The sequence below is a fragment of the Gadus macrocephalus genome, chromosome 15, assembly GCF_031168955.1.
Source record: "Gadus macrocephalus chromosome 15, ASM3116895v1".
Lineage (NCBI taxonomy): Eukaryota > Metazoa > Chordata > Actinopteri > Gadiformes > Gadidae > Gadus > Gadus macrocephalus.
The window spans coordinates 2577590-2595864 of NC_082396.1; the positions used below are offsets into that span (position 1 = coordinate 2577590).

The following is an 18275-nucleotide window of genomic DNA, read 5'->3' on the forward strand; positions in this document are numbered from 1 at the left end:
GTTGACAGCGCCACACATGAAACCAACCTGCATGTGAAATTTGATCCTCTGCCATCCACGCAAAGTAGCCCCGTTAAAGCACAGGAGACCCCGAAAGAGGCTTGGCTGCACACGTCCACGTCGGCCTCACAGTTCCTCCCAGTGAAGCCGTCCAGACAGAGACACGCGTACTTATTAAGGAGATCCACACACGAACCTCCGTTCAAACAGGGGCTCGAGGTGCACTCCTGTGAACGAAACAGAAACAAAACTAGTACGCAAAACATCACATGCTATCCTGAGAAATGCACGGCAGCCTCGAGGAATAAAGTGTTTCCCACCACCAAAACCCTCACAAACTCTTTAAAATAAATGATAATATCTCTATTTTTTTAAAATCATTAGAGGAAAGCCTGATCGACATTAAAAAGATCAGACCGAATAGCTGGTGATTAAAGGGAGGACAATCAAGATTATTTATTCTAGAGAATGCTTGGGGTATAGGAGGGGGGATCTCTCAAGCAACTCAATGTTTTTTATCTCTTAAGTCCAGCCAGTGCTGTGCTGGGCGCCAAATCAATTAGGCATTAGGCTGAAGCAATTTCTTTTAATCAGGTATTTGTACAATGCCTACATGATCACGCTGGTTCATTGACTTATCTCGGGGAACGAAAAATCAATGGAGTTTGTGATATCAAAGGCCACCCAGATAACGCACAATTACGCCAGAGGTGCTAAGCTAAACGGCATCAGCTATTTAAACTGTAGGCTCGACGCACATCGGTGTTCAGTTCACAACGCTCGCCGCTCCACCCTGGGTCACAGTGGCACAGGAAGTCGTTGATGGCGTCCGTACAACTGCAGAAAATAACAGCCATTCACATTTCGTCACAATTTGCAGCGGTGCATTGCCCAAACGCTATTTTCTTTTTACATTCACCTTTCAAAGGAATACACCAGCCGGAGGTAACTGACATTTAAACGCTGTTGTTTATTGTGACCCCTATCCCGAATCACAGTGAGTGTATTAGAAAGGTCAAAACTTTATATTCGTTTTTTGTATTTATTTCTATTGATTGTGACGAAGGGGACCGGATAACACTTTGGAGCTTGCGTACATGCAGGAAGGGGGGTAGGCATTAATGAACCCACCCTGACGTTGTTGGTGACGTATTCCTTTGAAGCGGCTCTTTGTGAGAGGTTCACACACTGGGATTTCATGGGAGGCCTAAATACAATCAGCTTCACCACTTGTATGTGTGGACACAAAAGTAGACACATAAAACTGAACACACGTCATACTAAAAGCCTTTTAGCCTATTTTTCAATGACTATAAACACACACACACGCACGCACACACACACACACACACACACACACACACACACACACACACACACACACACACACACACACACACACACACACACACACACACACACACACACACACACACACACACACACACACACACACACACACACACACACACACACACACGCACGCACACGCACACCCACACACGACCAAACAGATGGAAAGCAGTGTAATTCCATTAATTCCATGACATTCTCCGTGCCATTTGAAGCAGCTCTATCTTTAATGAAGACGGAGCGCGTTCGTACCTCCCGTGGAGACACGGCGTCGGAGAGCACTCGTCGACGTCCGTCTCACAGCGAACGCCCGTGAAGCCCTCTGCGCACACGCAGAGGTATCGACCGGCCGCGTCCACACACCTGCCCGCGTTCCGGCACGGGTCCGAGGCACACTCGTCAACGTTGTGCTCGCACCAGGTTCCTGGGGAAGGAGACGTTGGAGCAGAGCGTTGATCCACAGCAGAGCAGCTGCCCAGTAACAGCTGTGACATGATTGAGTTAAGGGCTGATTATGGTCCCACGTCGACGCAAGGCAAGGGGGGTTTACGGAGGCATTACGTCCTTGCGGACCCTCCTCGCGTCCACCGCAAGGGCCTGACGTGCGGCTCCCAAAAATGTTAACCTTCCGTCGAGGCGACGCAGCAGCAAGGTCTGTGATTGGTCCGTTCACTGAAGCGTGTGCGTGTTCCTGCCGTTGCGACGACGTGGAACCGACAAATTGTGAAACAATCACTAGGCAGTTTCCCTGCGTGGACTTTAACGTCCGTGCTGGCGGTTGGTAAAGACACCGCGACACTAATGATGACGAAGGCTGACCTGCTCCACATCGCTACGAGAAAGAGTTGGCGCAACAACAAGGCACAAAACGACATTGATTCGGACAACAAGACGAGTAACATTCACAGCCGGGCGGCGCCCATCGGGGTTGAATAACGACGCAGGCTCTAATGAACGCTGACCAGCAGAGGTACTTGTGCCCATTAAAAGACATCATGAGCAGTAGTTAGGTTGACACGTTTCTTTCTAAATCGGCTGTTTTACGAAGTTGTTAATGTAAAACCTATTGCGGGGAAAGGGATTCTGCAAATGGGGCGGAAAGCTCAGCGAGCAGTGGTAGCATGGGGTTTGTCTCTCAGGTGGTGGTGGGGATGACAAACCTCTGAGCTGTTTGCTCGGACACGGTCAAGTTGAAGGAAATGGTAGCTATGACCTTGGAGGTGGTTCCGCTGAATTAAATGGTTGGATTCAGGCGGATAAAATGGAAATGGTTAGGCAGGTTAAGTGGATATAGTTAAGAGTCCCTTTCGGTGAATAACTATGATGCAACACACATGTATGTAGCAGCACTTAAAAATATACATGATATATATGATATAAATATAAGAAAATAGCCTAGGGCAACAGTCTCTCTTTAAGTCAAGGATTATGATTCATTTGTTTTGGTTGAGGTAAGATTTTGTTGAGGTTCAAGGGAAACTTCACCCATTTCCATTAAGCTTTGTATCGTTAGAAACCCACTCATATCTTTGAATGGTCGTGCATCATTCCCTTATTTTCTGGTGAGACTGGAGAGATCCGTATCGATCTCCAACACTTCCTGTTTAAGATGACGCAATATGACGATTTTTGGAAGTGTAAGAGGGGAGGATTCTCGTAAAACTACAAGCACTAGTCCCACCCACTGACGCTACAGACCTATTAGAGCAGTGCCAGTGGGTGGGACTTCACCAGCAGAAACTAACATCCACAGCGTCTGAAGCTAAGCTAACAGAGGCTGTTGATAAAACTGAAGTACAATGGCGGAAGGTACTGGATCTGACAAACAAGATGGCACCATGCAAAAGTTCACCATTTCATAAGAAATACAAACGATTCACTGAGTTCACCAACTAATATTCTTCACTAGAAATGTTCTGTGAAATGATTTTCAAGCAGTCTTGCGGTATCATCTTGGTAGATGGAACAGCGAGGTGTCCGATAGGCGGAGATCTAGATCAGCGGGAGTGGCCAGCTCAGCTGTGCATGGTGGTGCATGGTGGGAGTTATTGCCACTCCATTCCCGCCCTCAATTTGCCAAACATGGATGGTTTCCGCTGCGGGTTGCAAAATACTTAAAAAAAAAAAAAAACATGGCGCCGCCCATAGAAGGCAAATCAACTGCTTGAAAACGGTGGCATGGAAACCAATGACGTGAGGGCGGGGTAAGAGCCTACTCAACCCCCGGCGGAACACAAGTCGGGGGTATTAGGATGATGCGTCCCGCCAGCGGCATTAGTTCTGCCAAAGTAGATGTTGTTAACAAGATGCAGAAAAGACATGTATTCTAAGGGTTCAGCGGCGTCAACAGTCAACGGTCAAACAATTTGCAATAAAGCTGATCTCTGAGGAGCGGACTCCAAATAACGATCACCGCTGGAACCAACTGTTCCCCGCCAGAGCGCCCGAGCGGGGTTTACGTCTTCACTCCAGGACGGTTTCAACCGTTTCTTTAAGACGGAGAAAAATCCTTCTTGTGAATAACAGGCCCTTATATTTCACTGGTGCGGTATACAGGTTTATTTTTTTCCGGGTAATGTTCTTTTCCAAACCCCGGAGTAAAATAGAGAAATTTTGTTTTTGCAGCGATTGACCGATAGCGATATTAAAATCAATGGGGAGAGAGTGCATACACAAGCACTACCGTCGCTCCCACCCTCACCCCCCCCCCCCCCCCCCCTGTTCACACGGAGACAAATATCCATTCAGTCCTTGCTGGAGCTGAACTGTTGGAGTTTCTTTATGTGCCTGCATTGAGACGATGTTGAGTAAAAATCATTTTTCATTAACAAGTCGTTTGACAGAAATGTAATTTACCGGGCACCGGAAAGTGAATGACATTAAAAACAGAGAAGGGACGGTGAGGGGACGGTGAGGGTGAGGGTGAGGGGGGGGGGGGGGGGGGGGGGTGAGGGTGAGGGTGAGGGGGGGGGGGGGGGGGGGTGATGCAGTTCGCCAAACAATGATTTGCTGACGGTCTCATCTGAAACAATGTGCTGATTTCACTGTACTATCACTCAAGGGAAGCACCTCCTAAATGATGGGTGAAGAAGAGAAAACAGAAGGTGACGAATCGTGTGCTTACGCTATGATTTATTTAAACAAGAGCATCCATTAATCATGTCCGAGTAATGACTTCTGGGCTTTCTTCAGAACATAGCTCCTCCTTTATGAGGTTACATAATAAAACGTTACACCGCATAACCGGGGCCTCGGAAAAGAAGGGTTAACTTACAAACCCAAATTAAGTTCCAAAAGCTAAACTGCTGTCTATGACCATTACTATAACGGTGAAAAATAGATGCCACTGTAACAGTAATGTAACAGTTGAATAATCATTTTTCTATGAGCTATTATGTAACATACAGAGATCAAAAGTAATGATGCAAATAATAATAAAAAATGTTCATTTTTTTAGATACATACATAATGAAAAATGTAAATAATAACTATCTTCTCCAATGCAATGAAGAAGAAGAATGATTCCAAGTTGATATTCATTTATTTCCTTTAGACCACATAATCCTCTTCACAGGAGTCTGGAGACCATCCCAGGACATTATGGGCACACCAAGCAAGAAGGACATCCTGGCTAGGACAAGAATCCAATGTCGGGTCACACACACATACACACACACACACACACACACACACACACACACACACACACACACACATACAAATGCGCACAAACATATGCACATGCCTGACACAGACCCACACTCACACACATACAGAGATACAAACACACACACACACACACACACACACATGCATACAAACATAGAAAAACACACAAACACAAAAACACACACACACAAACACACATTCACCCATAAAACGACACAAAATGACATGATCGTTTTGCAAAAAGGAACCTCTTCTTATCAACGAATGAACTAAAAATAATGAACATTTTAGTTCAGCTATTGTGTCAATAATAATAACAAAAAAACATTTTATTGAATTATAAAATCCCTGCAAAAGAACTGCCTCGTGCATGCATAATTTCCTCTCTATAACCTGCTATTTCTCAGGGAAAAAAATGGTTGCGTTGGAAACGTCATTATGGCTTCATCACATCAATAAAGGCACCTGGGCATTGCGCTCGAGCAATTTATTAGCCAGCTGCATCAGCGTCACGCACTCAAAATGAGATTTGGCATCCCATATGCTAAGAGCGCTAGCTTCCTGGATAGATGAAGCAAATAAGTGTGTGAATGTGTTTGATAAGCGCATTAAGTTGACACACTGAGTTACAGTATCTCCGTGATGGGAAGAGATTTTGCCCATGGCACCGAAAATAGAATAACATGGTTTAATGTATTTGCAAAAAATCACTTTGAGATAAATTATGGGGTGACAGGTAATTTGCCAGTAGACCAAAGAACATCAAACCATTTCAGACAAGCTCCTTCGTGTTCTCTCTCTCTCTCTCTCTCTCTCTCTCTCTCTCTCTCTCTCTCCCTCTCTCTCTCTCTCTCTCTCTCTCTCTCTCTCATCCGACACAATAACAATAACAACAACAACAACAACAACGAGCCTTAGTGCACATGCATTTGTCTCTCTTTTTGCGCTCGTGAAAAGAGAAAAAAACGAGCAGTGATGCTGTTGTACACGACATGTTAGAGCTGAACAAATATTTCGCATGAGTTCCAGTTGGTTTGCGCCGATCCAGAACATATATCCTCGCGGCCCCTACTCTCTTGGGAAACCCTGTTTCCTCAGACGAGCTTAGAGCAACGGAGAAAGTAATGACTTGTACTATTCTGTGCGTAGGCCTAATAATAAAAGCTGCAACGGTGGGAATTGGGCCATACGTGTCAGGCTCTGCTCTCCAGAGTAGCAATACCTCAGAGATTTCCCTCCTCTTTTTTCTACCGGGGAAGGATAAATTGATGATACAGTGGGGAAGACAAATGAAATTAATCTTCCCCCAACCTGACAGGAATCGGGTTTAGCGCTCACGCACGCACTCCAGCACGCACGGACACACACACACACACACACACATATACACACACAGAAAAACACTCAAAAGATCCACACACACACACACGCACGGCGACAGAATCAACGGCACTCACACAGACCTGCAGACAAACACACAGCCCGAAAGACGCGCACCATAAAAATGCTCAATATCTGTCTCGATGGCAAAATAAGACAAATAGATTGAAGTCGTAACAACAATAGCAGCGGCGCCCAGACTAAAGAGAGCAGCGGGCAGGGGCCCCAGAAGGTAACAGAGACGTTGATAACTTTTCATCTGATAAAAAAACAACAACATGTTGACGTGGATTTATCGGTGGCTAAATTCCCCCAACGGCGGCGGCGGCGGCAGCGGCGGCCGCAGCGGCATCAGCGGCTGAATCTGGCTTGGCGCGGGGTGCTAATTAAAGGCAACCATCGATGTCAGAGGTGGCTCTCTATGGAGCCGTGGCCCCGTCACGATAAGCTTTGGACTGCTGCTATTGATCTCCGTGTCACCCAGGGGCCACGAGGGGAGGAGGAGGAGGAGGAGGAGGAGGAGGAGGAGGAGGAGGAGGAGGAGGAGGAGGAGAGGGAGGGAGGGGAGGCGAGGCGAGGCGATCTACCTGAGTATCCAGGGAGACAGACACACTCAAAGCCCCCCGGCTTGTTGATACAGATGCCCTCGTGCAGGCAAGGTGAAGCCACACACTCGTCCACGTCCAGGTCACACAGCGTGCCGAAGTAGCCTCGGGGACACACACACTCAAACCTAACCGGGGGAGAGAGAGAGAGAGAGAGAGAGAGAGGGTGGTTGGTTTTAACGTTTATATACTTAAATAAATGTCTGCATTTACATTATCTTCACCCAACAGGACCCTAAAGCAAGAGAGAGAGATTTGCATTTAATTTTTTTGAATCAAGCAAATTGTTTTTATTAACATATTCTTGTTCCGACAAGAACCTACAGGGAGAGCAATTTGTTTGTATTTATTTTACAATTAAAACCCAATTGTTTTAATTAACAATATCTTGATCCACCATGAATGATAGCGAGCGAGCGAGAGAGACGTTCAACAGTCCAACTAGAAGCGGTGCAATGCCTGTAAAAACAGAGCAGAGAGAGGTGTGGAATGAGATATGTTTTCAAGGCACGGTGCAAAGTGACAATTGCAGAGGTGTCGTCGTCATCCCCTTGAATTGTACATCTCACTTAAGGGGGCCGACATGAATTATGAGACATAGACGTGTAAACAGGGAGCCTTCTGACGTGCTTGACATCAAATGAATTGTCTACGCTGCCTACTGGATCTCTATCACACTAAAGCAGCTTGTAAAAGCCTCCTGGGGATCAAATCTAGCCCTTCTTTTACAATTTGGACCCGTTCGTTTTCTCAACACGACTTGCTTTTATAGTAATGAAATTGATCTGATGCAATCTTTACTATCATCGACTCTGAGAGGAACACTCCTGTACAATTTGGTCCATGAGTTCATTTCGACGGTACAAGTCCAGAGTAGTAAAACGTGTTTGTGTAGCCCTTAATCAAGGTTACAGTCGCCCTAGTCTACCCCTCCAACCCCACAAAAGAGCAGGGAAACGTCCCATAAATGATCACGGAGGAAACCTTTTGCATTCCACCTCCAGCCTCTACCAACACCTATATATCCTGTCCGCCACAACACAACGCCTGCAAAAAAGCAGGGGTGGAAAGTTTATGATAAAATAAATGAAAGATTGCTGTATTTGTTTGTTTATTAGTTTTATGTATTTGATCATTTAAGCAGGCATTCATCATTCATTAATCAAAGAAAATCTATTGATTGATATATTAATTCATTATATAACACAGATTATTTGAAAGGATGTGTGCTATGCCTCGATTGCTTTTGAGATAACCTTCATCAATTTTAATATAAAAGCAAGGGTATTGTCAATTACATTTTGGACCACCACAAATGTATAGGAAGAGACAATAAATATTTGAGTCAATCAGCTAACTCTGGAATCAAGCATTTTGTTGTCCAAACAAATGTTGTTATATTTAGTTTTTATTTTGCCCTACAGCAATAAGTCAGGCCACATTCGCCAGCTGCTGCTTGCAAAATTGTTGTTTTTAGTATTAGAAATATTTTATTACATAATTTAATCACACTAACTTGGTGATCGCACTGTATCACAGAAAACACTTTTGTTATCCTCATTCAAAAGCTGTGTATTGATTTCTCTGATAGTTGTTATTTGACGTTTTATTCATTAAATTTTTTAATAAAAGCATTATGAATTATTATATAATTCAAACGGATGAAATCAACGTTTTTCTAGCATACAAAAAAGAAAATCAAAACAACACAAGAAACATGAAAAAAGCTACTTCACAGTGTTCAAATCACGCATTTAATCAAAAATAAACAAATCGACCTAAAATACCGGTGCGGATCCTAGCCACGACTTTGAATCCTCATCGCGTGGCGTGGCATGCATAGCCATCCCGCTAGGCTAGCCATCCCGCTAGGCTAGCCATCCCGCTAGGCTAGCCATCCCGCTAGGCTAGCCATCCCGCTAGGCTAGCCTCCCCTGAAACCAGGCTCACCGAGGGGAAGGGGATCAGCCTCCGCGCGGTTCGACCCAGGGCTCAGTTGCGCGCCGCGGCACTGGTGGCCCGTGGCTCACCGCGACAGGGAAGGCTAACGCTGGGAGGTGCAGGGAGGCTAGGTAGTCAGGAGAGAGGGGAGCGGAGGGGGGGGGGGGGGTTCAAACACACCTGATGTGAACTCCAAGGACCCTACAACGAGAGGAGCGCTCCGAGAAGGTTTCGGGGTCGCATGGGAGCGGAGTCATGACGGGAGACAAACTGGAGACGAAACCATTTAGGACTTAAATTGGCCCTGGGAGTTCCCTACCCATCTGTCCGGCTAAGCCAAGGGGGCCCCCGGGCCCCCATTAAGCACAGCAGAGAGAGGCTCCACTGGAGTGCGCCCAATCTAGATACATGATGTGTTCCTGCTGCTCTCGCACGCTCTCTCTCTCTCTCTCTCTCTCTCTCTCTCTCTCTCTCCCTCCCTCTCTCCCTCTCTCGGTCTCCCTATCCCTCCTCCTCCTGTCTTTGGTTATCGCAGCTTATATGTGTCAGGAATAAATAGAGGCTTGTTGTATTATCTGGAACACACGCACCAGAAGAGCGTCACCACTCTTGGGGGGGGGGGGGGGGGGGGAAAGGGGGTGCCTGTCCCTCAAAGTGTTTGCCTTTTGATTCCAGCCTCAGCAACGCCTTCGTTTTACAGTTGGGCCTAATGACGGGTACTAGTGTCGTTTGTAGATACCGTTGCATTTATCTCTCTCTTTCTCTGTGTATACTACACACACACACATACATACAGACACACACCCACACACACCCAGACACACACACACACACACATCCCACATATATATATATGTGTGTGTGTGTATTGCATGGTGCATTGTAATGTATTGTATTGTACGCATTTCCTTTTATATATCTATATACATACCAAAATACATGGAGACGTCAACTCGTCAACTCAATAACTGTGTTCACACCAACCTGTTGACGAGGTTTCGGCAGACGCCAGCGTTATGGCAGGGGTTCGACGCGCACTCATTGACGTCTTGCTCACAGCGAAGGCCCGAGAAGCCGCTCTTACAGTCACAGCTGAGGGAGGAGAATGGGGAAATCGTTACCATTGACGTTTCCTCCCGCATGCAAAATGAAAAATCCATTAGCTTCCTATTGGCACAGGAACAGAGAGGGGAAAAGATAAAAAACAGATCAATAGGAATTGAATGACATTAATTACACATCAGATTTGTATTGATCTCACCTGGAGGGAAGCGGGCGAGATTCTAATTGTTTGAATAAACCCCACGCTATAATAGGGAGTCTGCATCGTTACGAGACTAATTAAGTTCCCTTTTTAAAGACTGTTCATAATTTGACCTTAATACCACACCAAGGCAGTGTCATAGAGTGCACAGATAATTCAACATCCCCGCAAAAAACATAGGCACAAAAGATATTAACCTATGTATAATACGTACAAAAGAATTACGAACAGTTTATTTTATATAATTCACTCATTTAGCAGGTGCTTTTAATCCAAAGTGATTAACAGTGGATTTGGATACATGCCATTAAGGAGTGGGTAGAGGTTAGTGGGGCTAGCAACTAATTCAGAACTTTTAAATAGCGAACATGTAAAACAAGGCCCAGGTGATCATGTGGTGCTGTAACTCCACAGAACCAGCAGGGTCGGTGATCGGTGGCGTGGCGCCGTGACCTGTAGCCGTTGACCCCGTCCACACAGCGGCCCTGGTTCCGGCACGGTGCGGCCCGGCACTCGTCTGTGTCCGTCTCACACCGGAGCCCCTCGTACCCTGGTGGCAAAACACGCATGGAGACGGTTACGGATCAGTGACCCCCTCCCTCCGACCGCCATCGCCACGCCTACCGCGGCCGGAGAACGCCCGAGAGCCAGCCGCCGTGATAACAGCGAACCCCGGGAGAACGGGGGGGTTTAATGGAACCAGCCAGACCCCCGTGGCACATCTCATCCCCCCCGCCCTCCTCTCTGCCCCCCCCCCCCCCCCCCCACCACGCTCTCAGCACTCAACTGTTTTCCCTCCGAGAGGATGGAAGTCTAATAATACTTTAGTGCCACACAGATTCGTCTGGTGCACGGCTGGAAGAGGGCTGGGGCTGGGAGGGGGTGTGTGTGTGTGTGTGTGTGTGTGTGTGTGTGTGTGTGTGTGTGTGTGTGTGTGTGTGTGAGTGCATGCGTGTGTGTGTGTGTGAGTGCATATCTGTGTGTGAGTGTGTGAGTATGCGTGTGTGTGCATGTCTGCGTCTGAGTGTGCACGCCTGCCTGTGTGTGTGTGTGTGTGTGTGTGTGTGTGTGTGTGTGTGTGTGTGTGCGTGCGTGCGTGCGTGCGTGCGTGCGTGTGTGTGTGCATGCCTGTGTACGCGAGCGTGTGCACGTGCACGTGCGCCCAAGAGGTGACAGGGGGGGGGGGTATGTGTTTAAGTGAGGGGGGGAGTGGTGAGGGGCATCTTGTTAAGTTAGGGTAAGAAGGAGCAGCTTAGCCGGAGAGCTTCTTTGCCCTTGTTCGTTAGAGGGAGGTTAGGGGCGGCGGGATGGCTAAGCAGATCAGCGCGGGCGTTTAGGGTTGCAGGCAGCCTGGGAGCATGTCATGTGGAGGCTGCTGCTGCTGCCGCCGCCGGGTTTGTTTCCCCTCCGGTGGTGGATCGCTGTGCGGATGACTAGCCTTTTACGGCCTGATCCATAAGCGGCTCTCGCTCAGTGCCTGGCGGGCCGACGGTGAGCCCAATGAATGTGACGCATCAATGTCACTGGGAAGTTGTGTCGGGGGGGGCGGAAAGAGCGAAAAGTCCCAAGTGAATGTTTGTCAACTTGTCTTATCGGGGTGTTTTGAATTAACGCCGCCGTTCTCGACAAACGCAATCCTTCGAATTTGTCAGGATGTTTCAGAGCAATTTCAAGGTAAGCCAGTTGAGTACTGTTGAACCGTACTTACAAATTGTTTTTCGTTACGAGCTAACCAAGTATTCCACGTAACCAAAAACACATTTAAAGGATTGGGCAGGGTTGTTAAGAGACCACGGGATAATTGTAGACATTGTCGATGAACAAATGGATAACAGCCATGAATTTTGTACCTTGGTTTGTCTAACACAAGTAAGTGCATACAAACTGCCATGGCGAGGTCGTTTTCTCAAATAGTTCCCACAAACCAACAAATCGACATGTTTATATTCTGTGTTTACACGGCACTGCGTGCATTCAGACTTACAGACCGAGGTGCCCGGTTGGAATTATGTGGGAAGATAGTGGCTGCATTTAAGTATTGAATTCTGAGTGCAGGGCAGCATTTCCATAAGTAGTGAGGGGCCAAAGAGGGGTAAGAGGGGGTGTTTTTAAACTGATTGGAATGCAGCATTCTGTGTTAACCCACACCACTGTGGAAGCTCACAGACTCAGACAGAGATTGATGCCCCGTTTACACGAAGGGAAAAACGCAGATATTTCCACGCGGTTTGGCCTCTCATTTACACGAAAACACAGTTTTTGTCACAGAAAACGATCATTTCTAAAAACTCCGGCCAAAGTGGAGATTTCTGAAAACGCCGGTTATGTGTTGTCGTGTCAACGGGGTTTTAGGTTCTGAAGCGTCACATTATGCGCCAGGAAATGCTTAACGTCATATGAGCGCCCTATGTTTACAGTTTGTTTGTTACAGGAAGACGCTTGTGTTATTCGTTGTTGTTGATTCTGTGGATTCTGATTGGCTTGCATGGCTTTAATTGCACTCGACGGCATATTTATGCGTTTTGATGTAAACAACAACTTTTTTGAAAACGATATTGTGTGCACAATGTTATTTTTGAAAACGGAGGGGGGGAAATATTCATTTCTATAAATACCCTGCTACGTATAAACGTGGCCTGAGAGACAAGCAGTAAGAATTCTAGAATTTTTTACAATAGTTTTTTCTGGCCAAGTAATTTCATTGGACGAGAGGCATTCAATGAGTGCTGATGTAGCGCATAACAGCACTGGGACTATACATGTATCACTCGACTCTACAGGTGTTCCTAATAACCATTAATTAGCCTACATTAACGAGCGACAGCTGGTTACTCATCAGAATTACACATGCCACCAGAGCGACTGTCAGCAGACTATTATTGCACTGGTTGCATAATAAATGGCGACATGCCGATAAATGTACATGATACAAAGTAGCCAGCCTGCGTTGCCATGTAGACCAAGTACACCAAGTAGCAAACTAGTGGGCAGGGAAATGTTTGTGTGTTGCTTGGCAACAGTCCAGTCCCGGTCAAGTTGCGTAACGATTTGTGTTGGCGAAGCCAAATCGATGATAAAGTCAACCAACAAATCCCAACTGTTAACCCTCGCTTATCACTGTTAACTACTGAATAAAGAACTGCAACAGCGATTACACACTGAAAGTTGTGCTGCTATACCGAAAATCAGTGTGGCTGTGATAAATGTAATTAAGCGTCTGTGGTGACTTTGCCGCCATGCATTCAAATCCGCAACGGCGACAGTTAGTGACGCGTTTTCCATCCCCATAGAGCGACGACAGAGCTAAAGCAACAGGCCCGCTCTTCATATCTCTACCGTGTGTGGTGCCTGTTTTTTTCCCACCGCCATAATCGCCCGCCGGAAAAAGAACCACGGCGACTACTTTGAGATTTATTTCGCTTACGTTTTAAAGATGATCACATATTGCCATCGTTAAACAAGATGTCTGCGTGCCAACCCGTCCACCCCCTCCTCAAGTGACCGTTATGGAAAAAGGCGAGATTATGACTCCGAGGGGGGGGGGGGGGGGTGGGCGGTTCCCGGCGGGCGGTTCCCGGGCGCAACGGAGGACGCCGCGGAGAGCGCGCGGTGAAATATGGTGCGGCGCCGTCTCTGCCCGGGCCGAGCTGTCACTCACGGAAATTGCGGGCGCCCCTCCGGGACGACTTTGAACGCGGCGGTGGCGTAATGCATCTTCTGCCACTAAGCATTGACTTGAGGCTGCCGCGTGACGGAGTACAGAGGGAGGGATACCCAGGGCGCACGCACCACACGCCCACTCCATCATCCGGGGGAGGCTGTGTGATCACTGCTCCTGACGCGCAGTCTCTCACGGGGAACGGAGCAGGAGGAGCAGTGGTGGTGGTGGTGGAGGTGGTGGTGGTGGAGGTGGTGGTGGTGGTGGTGGTGGTGGTGGTGGTGGTGGAGGTGGTGGTGGTGGTGGAGGTGGAGGTGGTGGTGGAGGTGGTAGAGGTGGAGGTAGTGGTGGTGGTGGTGGTGGTGGAGGTGGTGGTCGAGGTGGTGGTCGAGGTGGTGGTCGAGGTGGTGGTGGTGGTGGTGGAGGTGGTGGAGGTGGTGGAGGGGGTGGTGGAGATGGTGGTGGTGGGAGTGCTGGTGGTGGTGGAGGTGGTGGTGGTGGAGGAGGTGGAGGGGGTGGTGGAGATGGTGGTGGTGGGAGTGCTGGTGTTGGAGGTGGTGGTGGGAGTGGACGTGGTGGTGGTGGTGGATGTGGTGGTGGTGGAGGTGGAGGTGGTGGTGGTGGGAGTGCTGGTGGTGGTGGAGGTGGTGGTGGTGGGAGTGGTGGTGGGAGTGGTGGTGGTGGTGGCAGAGGTGATGGTGGTGGAGGTGGTGGTGATGGTGGTGGAGGTGGTGGTGAAGGTGGTGGGGTTGGAGTTGGTGGGGGTGGAGGTGGATTTGGTGGAGGTGGTGTTGGTGGTGGGGTTGGAGGTGGTGGTTGGGGTGGGTGGAGTTGGTGGTGCTGGAGTTGGTGGTGGTGGTCACGGTGGTGATGGGGCCAATCCCCTGGTGAGTTCTGAGCTCAATTTGATTGGCGTTTCGATCGGAAAAAAACGTGAGCGATTGTGTTTTGAGAGTGAGGAGTCTGCTTTTTTTTTCTCGATGGGCACGTTTGTGTCCCGAGAGCGAGGTCCTCTGTCGTGACAGGGGAAGCTGTCGTTCAACAAACGCACGCAGAAAAAACCAAAACACATTAATGACAACAGACTGCACCGTGCAGCAGCACGCTATCATGTCACACTTATGGACGCAGTTGTAACCTTTAACCCTGGACGTTTCAACGTTTCCGAAAGCGTTGTTCGAAGAAATCAGTTATTCTTGAAAAGACGACCACATAAAAATCACCACCAGCATTCACATGAAAAACCGTCTCAGATGGCGAGAGGAGAAGAAAACGACACACACACAGCCCGGAGCACCGAGGTGTTACATGTGCGAGACCGCAGGGGAAGGTAGTGCGGAGGTGGCGAGGTGAATAAATACCCCGGCATTGAACACACGGCAAAACACCGTTCTGCCGCTGCTTAGTTCTGATTGACGAGCGGCCGTGCAACAGCTGCGAGAGAGCGGTGATTTCTGTGTGTCTGTGTGACACGGGCGGCGGATCGCACGTGGGAAGATATCGCACTGTTACGCGACGGTAAAAGATACTTGGCTCAGACAGTGCCTGCAGCTGCTCCAACCGCTCGCCACCGCCGGTTTAAAACCTGCGACTTGACTCACCTGCCACAGCTCCTGCCTGGACCTGCGCTGAGCTCTCATTTGTCAGTGTGCGTGTGTGTGCGCGCGCACGCGTGCGTGCGTGCGTGTGTGTGTGGGTGTGTGTGTGTGTGTGTCTGTGTGTGTCTGTGTGTGTCTGTGTGTGTGCACGTACAGGTGGCACGGTAACGGGTGGAACATCAAATTAAAAAAACTAAACCATCAGACACCTGTTATGTGTCTGGCTACAAGTTGCTGTCTTCACATGTAGTTTTAATTTTGTCGTTACAATTGTAAATGTCGTAGAAACGATTTTCTTTCAGTTATATTCAATTTGTTATCTGAGTCATCCGTTATATTTCTGATATGTAAGTATGATATACAGAGCATGCAACGTACTCGTACTCGAGTCCGAGTACGTTGCATGATGATGCATGCATGATAATGTACTATCATGCACACATATAATACCCATCTCAGAGCAGCATAGCCCAGGCTCCTGCCAACACGTTGCTTTGACACATCCGGTGAAGCCATCTCCTCTCTTTCCCTCTCCCGCCGTCAGCGAGACAGAATGAAGATCTATTCGGACACCTCTGTCGTCTTCCGCCTGATCCAGAGTGTCCTAAATGTGCTCCGGACTGTTGCCGCAGCATTGCTAGCATCACCCAGATCCACAGCTCTGCTCTCTCGCCCCACCAACAGCCTCGCCGTTTCCCGGCTCACCTTGACCGAGCATACATCCTCTATGCCAGGGCTTCCCAAAGCGTCTCCTTGTTGTTACCTGCGTGAGCGTGTACGTCGGGAACCTACCAGCACCGAATGTTTAACGGCGTGAAATAAGCTCTACATTCCCACTACCGTGCCGAGGACGTGGGATCATTTACATCCATCTATCCTCCTTCATGATTGCAGCATTCCCCTTTCAGTCTTCAAACATAACGTGTAACCAAATGAAACAGCCAAGGCATGTAGGTTTGCATAAATTTCAGAAATAATATCTACATCCTCTAATCCACTTCGTTCCTGTTCTCTGTTCTCAAGGAATTCTTGTTAGAGAGAGACCTATATGCCGATAGGAATGGAGACAGGCATATTACAGGACACCTATATATGCCTACTATAATTATGGAGACAGGCATACAATTGGGCACCTATATGCCACAGCTCCAGTGGGTCCTTCCATCTTTAGGATCCGAAGCACCACAACTTATTATTCTCTATCATACTTAGTCGTTTAGCAGACGCTTGGACCAAAAGAGAGTGGTCATCAGGGTAGAGGTGTTGCTCATGGCTGCCAAAATGTAGGCTAGAGACTGTGGAGAGGAATTCCAGGACAAAAAGTCAGCAAAAGCGAATGTTTTTCATTCCGGTGTCACCGGAAAAAGGCTTAAGTGTGAGCCCGGGCTGACCTGACGATGTTGACACTAACACGCTGAATGCTTTAGCCGTATATACTACAAGGGTGGGAGCTGGCTCGACAAACATCTGTGAAACACCATTTATCTCTCCCACACATCGTTGGTACACGGGCATGCGACTCTCCCGAGGCAAGTAGTCGTAGACCAGAATCGTCCAAAGGCCAGTTCACAACCTCCATTCTGCTTTCGCTGTTAGATTTGCTCAGCCGAAGCGCGTCTGTGCAATGGTCTCCCGGACCAATTCAAGCCTTCATAGAATCAGAGTCCTCGAAAAAGAATTCAGAAAAGGCTTTTCAGCTGTTGCTCTTTTCTCAGTATATCCACATTGATTATATCATCACGAATTACACACTGAATTTTCATTCAGTTAGTTATTCGTGCATACTGATATAAATATACAACATGTATACTATTTCTTTGATCAACATGACTACTATTAGTATAGTACAAGTAGTATATATACACAATTGCCCGCTATGGAGGTTTTTATGTCCAAAGTAGTAGCTATAGTAGTAGTAGCAGTACATACAGTCTACCGTACTGGTGTGAAGAACCACCAGTGCACCAGGTGCCACCAGAGGTCATTCTGCCGTACATACCCCCCCCCCCCCCCCCCCCCACCCCTGCGTATGGAGAACCACGTCGGCTGACCCCCACACCCACACCTCAAGACCCCGCATAACTGGTGTGTGGACATAGACATCACGCATATCCATATGTTTGACTGCGAGCCGGGAGGTTGTGGGTTCCGACCCCAGACGTCAGGAGTCAGCCTGCGTCGGCTTCGATGAGCGGGAGGCCAGAACTCCGATTCCGCTCCTGGTGGAATTGTGTTTAAGATTCAGTGTAAGTCGCGGTGGTTAAAGTGTCTGCCTGAGGGTGCTGCCGGTGAGATTTGAGAGCTGGGAGGAGACAGAGGGCAGGAAAGAGCAGAAGAGACTGCGATTTAAAAAATAAACAACCCTAGAATTGCCAATGCCCTATCGGCACCCTCCTACCCTTTGTTTTATCCGGTGTTGACATGGCGACGGCAATTTTAACAAATTACTTTCGGATTACAGCAATTAGAGACATAAATGACCGACGGCCACTTTAACGCCTTAATATAAATTCTCAATTCTCCTACACTACTCATACATACACAGACAACACATTAAACTATCTGATGCACACGGGATATCTTTAATTTACCGTGCAGCCGTTCACTGTGTTTGCTCATCCTCTGTGTATCGACACATCGTAGAAGTGCCAATGCCGGAACGTATCAGTGATTAAAAACGTATTATTTGTTAATTGGTTTGTTACGCACCATCATCTGTGGCTAATAACGCATGTAACGACGCATGACTGAGTGCATCCTGACAGTGCCACCGCTCTGCGTTCCGGCAAACATGACAAATGGCTTCC

The 18275-nt window shown here is 47.9% G+C and overlaps 1 protein-coding gene across 1 annotated transcript in view; it reads right to left on the bottom strand.

The window, feature by feature from the left end:
• The window catches only part of eys (eyes shut homolog), a 117861-nt gene that overhangs the window by 41708 nt on the left and 57878 nt on the right, over positions 1-18275 (bottom strand). The window contains 6 exon segments of the mRNA XM_060073813.1: positions 28-227; positions 759-837; positions 1606-1777; positions 6990-7135; positions 9933-10040; positions 10666-10762. Coding sequence (XP_059929796.1) covers positions 28-227; positions 759-837; positions 1606-1777; positions 6990-7135; positions 9933-10040; positions 10666-10762 — 802 coding nt within the window.